Below are 12,558 nucleotides of genomic sequence, written 5' to 3'. Positions count from 1 at the left end.
TCCACTTCACCCTGTCCTCCTGCCACACGCAACCCACTCTGCAAGCAGCACAATTCTGCTCTGCCACTTCCAAGGTGCGGGTTGGCTACTGTGCCAACCTGTGCCTCAGTTTCTCCATCAGTCAAAAAAAGGAGAACAGCCTGGGCTTGGTGGTGTGCCCGTCATCCCAGTACTCAGGAGGCTGAGGCAGGAGAATCCTGTGAGCTCAAGGCCAGATGGGCTGAACTGAGCTCAAGGCCAGCTTGAACTGCATAGCGAGACTGTCTCAAAAAGACAAAAAAAAAGACAATTTGATCGCGACCACAAATCTCTCCCTAGTGGGGTGCCTCAGGGCTGTCTGACCGCTCTTTCTCTCTCCTCAGGGACTGGCGAGCCCAGAGGATGCAAGGAGCTTGAGCCCCAGCCCTGGGTGGCTCCCTGCTTCCTCCCACCCCCAGCCCCCTGCTCATCTCCAGGTCCCACCCATCTTGTAACAGGTCAGTGACTGGAACTCGTCTCTGTAAGGTGTGCAGTGTGTGCCACTAGGTGGCCCCAAAAATATTACTGGCCAGCTGGCAGGCGCACCACAGAGGGCTGACCCTGGTAGGGGAACAAGATCCCCATGGGCGGGGCTGCTCCATGTGCAAGAGGGGCCCGAACCATCCAAATGTCCCTGGAGAGCTGGAGACCTGGGGTGGCATGGGAAGTGAGGATGCAGCCTGAGCCTTGGCAGTGGCAGAGCACCAGGCTCTGTGCAGTGAGTGTCACACACTGCACGGGAAAGCCCAGGGACCCAGGGCTGGGGCATGGCCAAGGTGGGCTCTGGGAAGGTGACAGAGCTCACCACTTTACCAGGGCATAGCACCGCAGGCTGCAATCCCAGCCCCAGGGAGGCTGAGACAGGAGAATCACTGGAGCACAGGTGAAGGCCACCCTGTACTGCACAGCAAGACTCTGTGTCTCAGAAAGCCGAAAAGAAGCTCTCCACCTTCCCTGAGTGCCTGGGCCGCATGGGACAGAGCTGAGGCGTCAGCTTCTCAGGAAGCTGAGGCGGAGGAATCATGTGAACACAGGAGTTTAGCTCAGCGGGGAAACACAAGGAGCCCCTGTCTGTCAAGCGTGTGCACACTCTGTTTTGTTTTGCGCGTGTATTGCAGCACCAGGGATCGAGCCCAGGGATTGCCCTCACCCACCACTGAGCTACATCCTCACCCTTATTTTTTTTTTTTTGACATTAAAATTGCACAGGGTCTGCACACTGCAACTGTTCTGTAAAACAGATCCAGTGCACAATGTATGTACCATTGTTGCCCATGATGTTTTGAAATTTTGTTTTTGCTTTTTTCTCTTTGAAATAAAATGGATTTGAAAAAATAACAACAGTAGGTGCCTTAAAAAAAAAAAACAACAGGCAAAGTGGTGCAGTCCTAAGCCCGGCACTCAGGAGTCTGAGGCAGGAGGATCGCCAAGAATTCGAGGCCAGGGCTGGGGATTTAGCTCAGCAGCATAAGCGTCTGCCTTGCAAGCACACGGCTGTGAGTTCGATCCCAGTACCGCCAAAAAAAAAAGAATTCGAGGCCAGCCTGGGCTACATAGTGAGACTCGGTCTCAAAAAAAAATCCAGTACACTTTCGTGGCTAGCTGGTCCCAACCTTACCTCACGTGCACTGAATGGCTCGCCGAAGCAGAGTCCACTCTAGGACACAGACACTCTGGCAGCCGCCGTCCTCCCCCTCTGTCCCCAGCCCCAGCGTTCCAGGGACAGGAGCACCTCTGACAAAGGAGGTGGCAGGACAAACCCGAGCCCAGACCAGCTCTGCTGTCAGGCTGTGAGGCGCAGTGAACGCACCCGGTGCCCTGTGCGGTCCTCGCCTGGAAAGCAAAAGGGACACAAATACCCACCCTCCCCCACCACGTGCTCCAGGGACCTGGGCTGTGCCGCTACAGGACCAGGACCTGAATCCCAGCACTCTGGGAGGCTGAGGCAGAAAGAAAGCAAAGCCTGCCTGGGCAGCAGAAGTGACTCCCTGAGATCCTGTCTCAACATAAAATATTTTTTAAGAATTTTCTAAAGGACTGGGAATGTAGCTCAGTGCAAAGGCCCTCGGTTCAGTCCCCAGAAGAGTGAATGAATGAAAGAATATAAATGGATGGAACCGACGCCAGCAGCCACCGCTCACAACACCCCCGCTGTGTGGGACTGGTCCTTCCCCGGAGTGGGCCACCTAGGTCTGGGCCTTCCTCAGCCAGGATGTGGCCTCAGGCAAGGTCCTTGTCTCTCTGAGTTCCAGCTGCCTTCTTTACAAAACAGGGGTTCAAAAAGCAGCTCTTGGGATCCTCAGGAGGATGCAATTGGGCGGGGACGCAGCTCAGGCAAGCCCAAGGTCCAAGGTCGTGAGTTCGATTCCCAGAGCCAAAGAAAGAAAAAAAAGAATAATCCAAACCATGGTCTGTCCCTTCTACTCTAAAGAGAAAAGGGGGTGGCTCAGTGATAGAACCCTGGGTTCCATCCCCACCCAGTCCCCCCAAAAAGAAGGAAAAGCGACCACAGGAGGAGGAGGACTTGTACCAGGGCCCATCCTGTGTCCAAATGCACCGTACAGCATTTTCCCAAGCTCTGTGCAGTGCAGAGTGCAGGAAAGTACGACAGAGAATCGGTCCTCAACCTCCAGGTGTGACACCTGCCGGGGGCAACAGGCACCAGGAATCCAGGTGCTGCAGCGCCCACCTGCAGTCCAGGGGGGCTGTCACCGAAAGCCCTCACAGGTCCACCATAAACCATACACAGAAACCCCCTTGACAGGTTTTTGGTTTTTGAGACCAGGTCTCACTGGGGAGCCCAGGCTGGCTCCAACTTGTGCCAATCCTCCTGCCTCAGCCTCCCCAGTGCTAGGGTTACAGGCTGACGCTGCCATGCCCGGCTGCCTGTTTGTCTGTTGTTGTTGTTGTGTGTGGGCTGTGCTCCGTCTCACAATGATCCTCCTGCCTCAGCCTCCTAATAATGAGATTACAGATAGGTGTGCGCCACTGTGCCTGGTAGGTTTTTAAAATCTAGGGAATCTTCTATAACTTGGATATTTGGTGGCTTTCACCTCCAAGGAGCGACGTAGACAGGCTCAGGGAGGATACCTAATCTAGCCAGAGGTAGTGACAGGGCCAGGATTGGGCCCTGGTCCTACCCAAGGTACACACACCCATGACACCATGACCCACAGGTCTCCTTTCTCCTCCACTGTCCCCCTCCTACCCAGTTCTCACACCAAACGGTTGCTTCTAGACCAGGAGCCTGCTTCCAGAACTGGGCATAGTGGTACCACGCCTGTTATCCCAGAATTCAGGAGGCCGAGGCAGGTGGATCACCTCAAATTCAAGGCAGCCTGGACCATGCAGGAAGACCTTGTCTCAAAACAAACAAACAAAAAGAACTTTCATCCTTATGAAAGTTGATGCAGGAACTTGCCAAAAAAATAAGATGATGAACCCATCAAAAACTGCTCACAAGATGGAAACCAACAAGCCTGGCAAGGACAAGGCCCCGAGTTCGATTTCTGATACCAAAAAAAAAAAAAAAAAAGATGCGAATCTAAAGAGCTACTCATGCCAGGCTTGGTGGGTGGCATTTGCCTATACTCTGGGAGGCTGAGGTAGCAGGATTACAAATTCCAGCCCAGCCTAGACAACGTAGTGCTTAGTGAGACCTTGTGTCAAAATAAAATAAAACAAAACAGAAACGCAGGCCTGAGGAGGCAGTCAGTCAGGGCAGAGGCTCTGGGTTCAAACCCCAGAATGAGACAGGAAGGGAGCAGGGAGGAGAGGGCAGGCTCCCTGCGGGGAGACGCTGATCCCCAGTCAGAACGTCCAGGTTCTCATGGCAGGGGCCATAGCCTGGGTGCCTGTTGACTGCCAGCAGATTGATTTCCTAGGAATTCACAGGCTCATTTACAAGATACTGCGGCTGTTTCTCCAGCTGCTCCCAGGATCATCACTTCCCCTCTCATCTGCAGAGGCGCAGGACAGCGATGGAAAAAAAAAATAAAAGGCCACGGTAGCCCAGGACAAGCAGTTCTCTCAAGACCGACCTTGCAGTGACCCCAAGATAATCCCAAAGCCTACTCTGGCCTTCCAAGGGGCTGGCTCCAGCCAAGGCTCACAAGGAACCTGGTCTATGGCCTGGGAATGGTGGTGCCTGCCTGTCATCTCAGTGATCGGGAGGCTGATGCAAGAGGATCACTCCACGTTTAAGGACAGAGAGTTCAAAGCCAGCATGAACTACACAGCAAGACCCGTCTTTAAAAAAAAAAAAAAAAAATCCAAAACAACCGGGCTGGAGAGGTAAACCAACCTCTCAGTGCTTGAAGGCAAAGGATGAGCCCGTCCCTAACAGGAAAACTTGCATGCAATCAACTAACACAGTTTCCTAACCAACCAGGTATAAATGTGAGTTAAAGTGTCTCTGCTGTTTTGACTGGCATGTCCCTAAGCCCCTGGAGCAAACTTAACCTGCTTGCTGGGCACACTGGGCCAGAAGACGACTCCTCCCATCACACCACTCCCTGAGCTCCCCTTGTGAGTATCTGGCGCCCAGCCGAGAGGATGATAACAAAAACCACATAAATCAGCCCATTGTTTCTCCCCAAGGTCACTGTGGTCCTGGTCTGCATTCAGTTTCTGCAAGTGTTGGGCCACCAAGTTGCGGCCCCAGCCCTGCTGAGGTTACCCCAAAAGTTTAACTTAGGTATAGCGAGTTCTCCAGGCCAAGCCGCAGGCCTGAAGCTGTGCCTCCACCCTCCGAAGCCTGCTTGAGCTAATTCCTAACCAGCAAAACTCAGCTTCCTCTCCCTTAGAGGTCCCCAGTGCGGTCTGATCCTACGGCGGTAAAAAGGTGCTTGCCAGGGGCCGGGGGCCAGTGGGAGCGGTCACTGTGAACTGGGTGCAAGAGAAAGAAGTTTCAGGGGCTGGGGATTTAGCTCAGCGGCATAAGCGCCTACCTTGCAAGCAGGCAGTCGTGAGTTCGATCCCCGGTACCGATAAAAAGGAAAAAAAAAAAAAAAAAAGAGAGAGAGACAGAAAGAAGTTTTGCAGATGGGTGTGGCGGGGGCTGCCCAACACGGAAGGTACCTAACATCACTGAACTTCAAAATGCTCCAGAGGACAAGCCTGGTGTGTCTTTCATCTCTATTTTAAAAATCCGGGAAGAGGAGGAAACAAGAAATCATAAAATGCCTCAACTGCCTAGCTTTCATTTAAGAATCTGCACGGCGAGCTGGCTAAAACTTCTGACTTTGGAGAGCTAGTTCCCTCTCTCTGTTCCCAACCGCCTGGCTGGGGACCTTTGGAAAAGACACTTGTCATCTCCAAGACCTTCTTCACCTAATCCACGGGCATGGTAATTATGTCCTATCTCAGGGGCCAGGGGGCCTGAGGATGAAAATAAGGTGACAGATTATTGATTGCACAAGAACAACCGCTAAACTGCTCTTCTTAGGCAGGTTAATATATTTACTTTGATAGTGACTGAGTCACCAACAGCTGAATTATTAATATTAATACAGTCAATCGGTAGCCACAAGAGAAGATTTCGTTTTAAGGGAAAAACAGACAAGTTAGGCTTGGACTTCAACAGCGACTGTGGCGTAAGATTTGGCCATGGCGATTAGGCGCAGTGCTGCGTCTCCCCCGCCGAGCTGCTCAGAGAGCGTCCGCGCGCGGATGGGGTGCAAAGGTCACGGGAGAGAACCGACTGCAGGGCCAGCCGAGGAGGTAGCAGGAGCAAGATGTGTGCAAGACTCCCTCGGATCCGAGGCACGGGTTGGGAGGATGCAAATCACCCCGTTGGCAAAGCTGCAAGCAACCTGTGCGCTTTCCCCAGGCCCTGTAGAGACCCCAAGAAAAGGCACCCCCAAAACAGCCTGGGTTGCAGAGATATAAATACCTCCTCGGCGCCTGCGCACTGGATTTTACGAGTGGCTCAGGAGCGCCGCATGAGTCCACTGCGCCTGCGCCATCCGGCTCTCCCTTAGGAGAACTAGACCCGGCAAGGGGCGGAGTGGGGGGAGTCGTATAGTCCCGCAAAGAAAATCGAATAGCAAAGCGGTGGCTGCTGGGACGCTGTTTCTCGTTTCTTACCTCATAGTGCTTCATGGTTCTGGCTCCACCTGCCGCCGGCTACCCGCGGCGCGACACGGCACAGGACAGCTCCACGCGCTAGAGACAGACGCTCTAGACTAACTGCGCTCTGCCTCCGCCCCGCCCTTCCCAACTCCGCGCGCCCAGATGGCCAATCGGCGCTGGAAGTGCCCACCCGCCGCCCCTCCCCAAAGGGCGGACATGACCGTAGGCTTGCGGCTCGCACCACAGGACTGACCAATCACCTTAGGAGACCCACTGAGGGGGCGGGGCTAAAGTAGGAGGGACTAAAAGAAGGGGCTTGACCAACCACCAATCAAAAGGGAACTTCGGCTCCTCCGACTCCTTTGCCCCGCCCCGCTGAAGCGTCTCTGTGGAAACCGAGGGAAGCTGTGATTACTCTCCGGGGGGCGGGGCATGAAGTTGAGTGACAGGAAGGGCAGCGTCCGCCAGGCTGGTTTTGAGGCTGCGAGAGTTGCGAGGCGGACCGCGCCGCGGCGCTGGGGAGCGGCGGAGAGGATCGGGGGCCAGACTGCGCCTGTCATAAGTGAACGTAAACGGAAGAAAAGAAGTGACGTCAGGCTTCCTGGAACCTCAGCCTACACCCTGAGCCCAGCCCCGTTCTGGAGGTGTCGCCACTGTCTTTCTGCCGCCCTCCTGCCCACCCTGGCCGGCCTCCAGGCCGAGGGCCCGGGTGTCTCTGGGCGTCTTCCGGCGTGGTCACGGCTGTGTGGCCCGAGCCTAGGATGCCGAGGGCGGAACTGAGAGCGCTTCCGGTGTCAGATGCATCACTTCGGGTCAGATACAGGACAGTGCTGCCAGTGTCAGACGCGGGGTAAAAAGATGCAAGCAGAAAAGTTACTGCAAATCTTTTTATGTTTGGTTACATCTTGAAATTGTATCTATATATTGCTCTTTTTGAGACAGGGTTTCACTATGCAGTTCAGGCTGCTCTTGAGCTCACTTTGTAACCCCAGGCTGGTCTCAAACTTGCAAGGATCCTCCTGCCTCCTGAGTACTGAGATGACAGGCGTGACCCCACCAAGCCCGGCTTAAAATTATTTTTTTCGATCCTAGGAATTGAACTGAGGAAGCGCTTAGCTACATCCCCAACCATTTTCATTGATTCTTTTTTTATTCTACCAAGGACCGAACTTAGGACCTGGAGCTTGCCAGGCAGGCGCTTGTGCCGCTGAGCTAACTCCCCCCCCCTTTTTTTTTTTTTTTTTTTTTTTTGTCTTTTTGAGACAGGGTCTTGCAATGCAGTTCAGGCTGGCCTTTAGCTCACTTTGTAGCCTAGGCTGATCTCGAACTCGCATCAATCCTCCTGCCTCAGCCTCCTGAGTGCTGGGATTACAGGCCTGAGCCACCACGCCCAGCTTAAACCCCCATTTTGAAAGAAGGTCTCCTAAACCAGGCATGAAGGGCAGGGCGACACTCCTGTGATCCCAGCACTCGAAAGGCTGAGGCAAAAGATTTGCTGGGAATTCAAGGTTTGCAGTGAGTTCAAGCCCGGCATGGCCTACCATAGTAAGACCCTCAAAAACCCCAAGGAGAAAATAAAGGAAGAAAACAAGAAAGAAATAGAGTCTCATTAAATTAAATTGCCCAGGCTGTCCCCAAATGTCCCTCTTGTCTCAACCACCCAAGGACCTGTGATGGGAATAGATTTTATATTAAAATGCATTATTCAAATTAAATTAAATTTGCTGGTTTCTTTTTACTTTATTAATGTGCCTGTTTAAACACGGGGCTGAATGCCTACTAGGCAGGCAGTTTTCCCTGCCCTGCAGCCTCCTGTGTGATGATATAAAAATCACAGACACAGTATATTCATTGATCTCTTTTTTTTTTTTTTTTTAATCAGTACCAGGGATTGAACTCATGACTGCCTGCTTGCAAGGCAGGCGCTTATGCCGCTGAGCTAAATCCCCAGCCCTATTCATTGATCTCAAAATCTACTGTACACCGGTAGTCTGGGGTCATGGCTAGATCCCATCATGACCTCCCGAAAGATTAAACACACCACACACACACACACACACACACACACACACACACTCAAAAAACTTCAGGACGGGGCCATGGTTTAGTAGTAGTACAGCACCTGTCTGGCAAAGGTAAGGTCCTGAGTTCAGATCCCTGTACAAAAAAAAGTAGAACCTGGCTTCCTTCTGCTTTTCTCCTTCTTTCTCCTCTTCTAGATTGTGGCCTTGAGCCTCCCTCAGCACTGAACTTGGTTCTCAGGGCCTGGCTCAGGTCACCAGGAGAGCTCCTGACAGGGAGAGCTCTGAGTCACAGGGAAGCAAGTCTGGGCCAGGGGGCATGCTGGGGACTTAGTCATCCAGACTCCACTATGGAAACTCCGGAAGCTGCCGCCTTTGGGAATTCTTACTGCCGGAGCCAAGGAAACAGGCTGTAACCTTCAAAACTGATTCTCCTTTTCACTTGGGCTGGCTAGGCAAAGACGGGGAGGGAGGGGGCCTGAGTATTCTGCTTCTGTTTCTTTCAGAGCTGGGGATTGCACCGAGCCTCATCCCTGGCCCTTTCTAGTTTAAGAGAAAGTCTTGCTAAGTTGCCCAGGCTGGCTTTGAACTTCCGACCCTCCTGCCTCAGCCTCCATAGCAGAGGAGATTACAGGTGAGCACCACTGTGCCTAGCTAAATTGAAGATTTTTTTTCTGTTGGCACTTGAGGCGCTTATAGTATCCTGAGGCTTTTTGTGTTCCAACAGGCTTCCCTGACCCTCTTGGGATGTGAACGGTCAGTATTTACCCAGAGGCCACAGGATAAGGTCCTCCCAAGGTGAGCTAGTTGTGCAAAGCCAAGCAGGCTACAGGGAGCCTCTAAAATCCAGCCACGCTCTGGCACTTTCCCAGCTTTGCCAGTTTCCTGCTTCTCTGAGGCTGGCTGAGGTTAGCTGCACTGTACCACTGGTTACAGGTCCAAGCAGATGTCATGCAGGAGATCCCACACATCCGCCCACGAACTCTGCACCCAGTGGAAACACCTTTCACAGCCGATTTTATGAGGCCAACATTCACTCAACAGGCAGCAGATCATCACTGTGCACCTATTATGCACCAGCAGCCAGGCACGTAATCGCTGCCAACCCGCCTCACTTATGGGAAGTGCTTACCATGGAAGGGCAGAATCCAGCCGGGAAGAGGACAGTCTTCTTGTTTGTCTGGTTTCATCTGTGATACCAGGGACCATTGAACCCAGGGCCTTTGCACTTAGCTTCAATCTCGGCTTCCCCAGACCCCCTCCACTTCTTTTAATTTTGAGACAAACTGCACAGGTTAAATTCAAACTCATGATCCTCCTGCCTCAGCCTCCCAGAGGACTGAAATTACAGGTGTGTGCCACCATGCCCAGCTTATTGATTTTGGATTCTGTTGTTGTTGTTGTTTAAAGAAGGTAAAGCAAAACATAACAATGTTTGTTGGTTGTTTTTTTTTTTTTTTTTTTTTTTTTTTTTTTTACCGGTACCAGGGATCAAACTTGTTTGTTGGTTTTTGAAACCGTTCTTCTCTGTAGACCAGGCTGCCCTTGAACTCCCTCTGGAATCCAGGCTGGCTTGGAACTCTTGCCAATGGATTGTCCTGCCTCAGCCTCCTAGGTGTGCCTGCATCTTTTTTTTTTTTTTTTTTTTTGTGAGATGAAGTGTTCCTTGCCTGGCAGCCAATTCCTGAGCTCTGGTAAATGTCCCTCTTTGTCCCTCCTCAGCCTGTAGAGTAGCCAGGGACAGCAGAAGATAACCTCACACCCAGAATGAAGACTGGCCACCGCTAAACCAACCGTCCCACAGCCCCGGCCAAGTCTCCGAGGGACAGCTGCTCTCTAACTGTAGGTGACCCATTCCTCGCCATGACTTGGTCTGTTCAGCTCGATGAGTGATCAGAAGATTTCAGAAGATCGCCATGAAGGCGGGAACTGCGGGCTGCCTGGGGTCTGGGCTGATTGGAGCCTCCTGAGGCCTTCGGTGTGGGGGACCCAAGGGCACTGAGGGTGGCAATTGGAGGTGCTCACTAGGGTCCGCTCACAGGTTGCCTTTGTGCCTCCCACGCACAGGGCGGGCAGGGCAGGGCGTCTCCAGAACCTGGCCTGGCCTGTCATCAGGTATGAGCAGGGAGCGGGCAGGGAAGCCCCATGGACAAGCCGAGGCCGCCTGGAAGTTTCTGCTGCGTCAGGAGCCAGGGCGAGGCCCCTGCAGCCCACACTGCCTTCCCAGGCACATAGGAGTTTTCTGTTTGTTTGTTTGTTTGTTTGTTTGTTTTAATAGTACTGGGGGTTGAACTCAGGGCCTTGGGGCTGCTAGGCAAAGCCTCTAGCACTAAGTTACATCCTCAGTCCTCTTGAAATTTTAAGACAGGGTTTCACTAAGTTGCCCAGAACCGCCTTGAATTTGAGATTCTCCTGCTTTTGCTTCCCAAGTAACTGAGATTTGTATGCCACAGCCCAAGGCTCATTCGTTCTCAGTCTCTCTCTCTCTCTCTCTCTCTCTCTCTCTCTCTCTCTCTCTCTCTCTCTTTCTGTCTCTGTCTCTACAAGGTCTCATAAATGTAACCTAGGCTGGCCCGAAACTCATGATCCTCCTGCGTCAGCCTCCCAAGTTCTGGACTACAGGTGCAGCCTGGCACCTGCCTCCCTGTAACCTGAGGTATAATTTCCCCACAGTACAATCCCCACTGTGTAGTGTGTGGCAAGCCCTGAACATATCCAGCCTTGTAACTGTCACCACACTCAGATACAGACATTTCTATCACCTGGGGTGAGACAGATTCCTCACCCCAGAAAACCATAGATCTGCTATCTGTCCTGATTCTTTTGCTGTATCTAGAAAGCCATGGAAAACTGAATCACAAGCCAGGTGTGTGTGGTGGCTCACGTCTGTAATCTCACACTTGGGAGGCTGAGGCAGGAGGATCGATGAATTGGAGGTCAGCCTGGGCTACATAATGAGTTCAAGGCAGCCTGAAGGACATTGCAAGACCCTATCTCTTTTTTTTTTTTTTTTTTTTTTTTTTTTTGTCTTTTTCCTTTTTATCAGTACCGGGGATCGAACTCACAACTGCCTGCTTGCAAGGCAGGTGCTTATGCCGCTGAGCTAAATCCCCAGCCCCAACCCTGTCTCAAAAAAACAAGAAAAAAGAAAATGGAATCACAGGGCCCTTTGAGTCTGACTTTTTTGTAATCAGATTTTATTGGGAGCCTGGCTTGTGTTACAAAGGCTGTTTGAAATATACAAGCACTGTGCCTTTACTCGGACCTTGGTCCCTGTCATGACTGAATAATATTCCATCATGTGAATGAATTACAGTTCCTTTATCCATTCACCCACTGAAAGACAAGCCTTTTTCTTTTGGTTTGGCTTGGTTTATTTCAGGTACCGGGGACTGAATCTGAGGATGTGCTAACACTGAGCTACATACCCAGCCCGTTTTAGTTTCTTGGACAGGTTTTCACTATGTAACTGGAGATCCTCCTGCCTCAGCCTCAAAGTTGTTGGAATTGCAGCCCTGTGTCCAGCAAGGACATGTTGGTTTTAATCCGTGTTGGTGATTCCTCGACAGACCTGTTAAGATGAAGCTCTTCTGTCATGTGGACCCCTTTCATTTTAATGAAACCTGAGAGTCCCTCGAGGTATGAGAGGGTGGTGCCTGTGGCCATCAGGTTTTGGAGACTGAGCAGCAGGTGAAGAGCGCGGAAATGCTGTTGCAGCCATTAACTGCTATCACCTGAGTCACATCAGACACAAGCTACTTCCTGTAAGCACTGGACATTCTGACGGGGCAGCATTCCCCTCACTGGGGAAGGCGGGTCACGTGACTACTCAGAGCCTCAGTCTCCCAGACTGTAAAGGGGTAAGGACAGTACAACTCAGGCTGCAGGCTTGTGCCACTGAGAGTCTCAGGGTGGTTCTGCATCTCCATGAGTTCACAGGGACTCAGTTGTGAGCACTCGCCTGGCATGCATGCCTGAATCTCAGGAAGCTCCTCCTGCCTCGGGCTCCTGGGGGCCAGCACTGTAGCCTTCGGCCACTACATCCAGCTTCGCTGTTGTTACAATGACACTCATTTCCTGGCCCACTCAAATTCACCCACATAGCAACACGAAAAGATACAATCTATTCTTATCTCCGTTTTACAGAGCACAGACAGGCACCCCGAGAGACCATCGCACAAGAGCATCTCTGCAATAAGTAAATATCGGGTCCTTCCAAGGCTTGGGCTGGGGTGACTGAGCCCAGATTCCCCCGCTGGTTCCTCTGCCCGTCAGGAACCCCCGCACAGGAACAGAATGCGTGGCAAGTGCGCATGCGTGGGTGTGTTTTCCATCTACTTTATGGCTAGGCCGCTCAGCCGCGAGCATTTGAATATTAAGCGCAAGTCACTGGGTTCCGTCCCCAGCACTACAAAAATAAGTAAATAAATAAATTTTAAAAAACAGA

General features: G+C 52.0%; 2 protein-coding genes across 17 annotated transcripts in view; one reads left to right on the top strand and one right to left on the bottom strand.

Annotated features, from left to right (window-relative positions):
* Tecr (trans-2,3-enoyl-CoA reductase) overlaps nucleotides 1-6,252 on the bottom strand; it is a 21,863-nt gene extending 15,611 nt beyond the window's left edge. The window contains exon 1 of the mRNA XM_003461798.5: nucleotides 6,106-6,252. Coding sequence (XP_003461846.1) covers nucleotides 6,106-6,120 — 15 coding nt within the window. The 5' untranslated portion in view covers nucleotides 6,121-6,252. The remainder of the gene's footprint in view (nucleotides 1-6,105) is intronic.
* The window catches only part of LOC100713788 (uncharacterized), a 24,959-nt gene extending 12,401 nt beyond the window's left edge, over nucleotides 1-12,558 (top strand). For 2 of the 16 annotated variants that reach the window (XR_010040362.1, XR_010040363.1), the window contains exons 2-3: nucleotides 363-476; nucleotides 835-3,561. The gene's annotated coding sequence lies outside the window, so the exon portion shown is untranslated. Of the gene's footprint in view, nucleotides 1-362; nucleotides 477-834; nucleotides 3,562-8,617; nucleotides 8,746-8,838; nucleotides 8,910-9,047; nucleotides 9,463-9,599; nucleotides 9,727-9,833; nucleotides 11,444-11,493 lie in introns of those variants that run through there. The other 14 variants (XR_010040360.1, XR_010040361.1, XR_010040359.1 and 11 more) reach the window with 14 other exon arrangements.

The sequence above is a fragment of the Cavia porcellus genome, unplaced genomic scaffold (genome assembly GCF_034190915.1).
Source record: "Cavia porcellus strain 051 isolate PalLab524CR breed Dunkin Hartley unplaced genomic scaffold, mCavPor4.1 scaffold_17, whole genome shotgun sequence".
Taxonomy (NCBI): Eukaryota; Metazoa; Chordata; class Mammalia; order Rodentia; family Caviidae; genus Cavia; species Cavia porcellus.
Note: the sequence above shows the minus strand (reverse complement) of the source record. Positions and strands in the feature narration are given on the sequence as shown.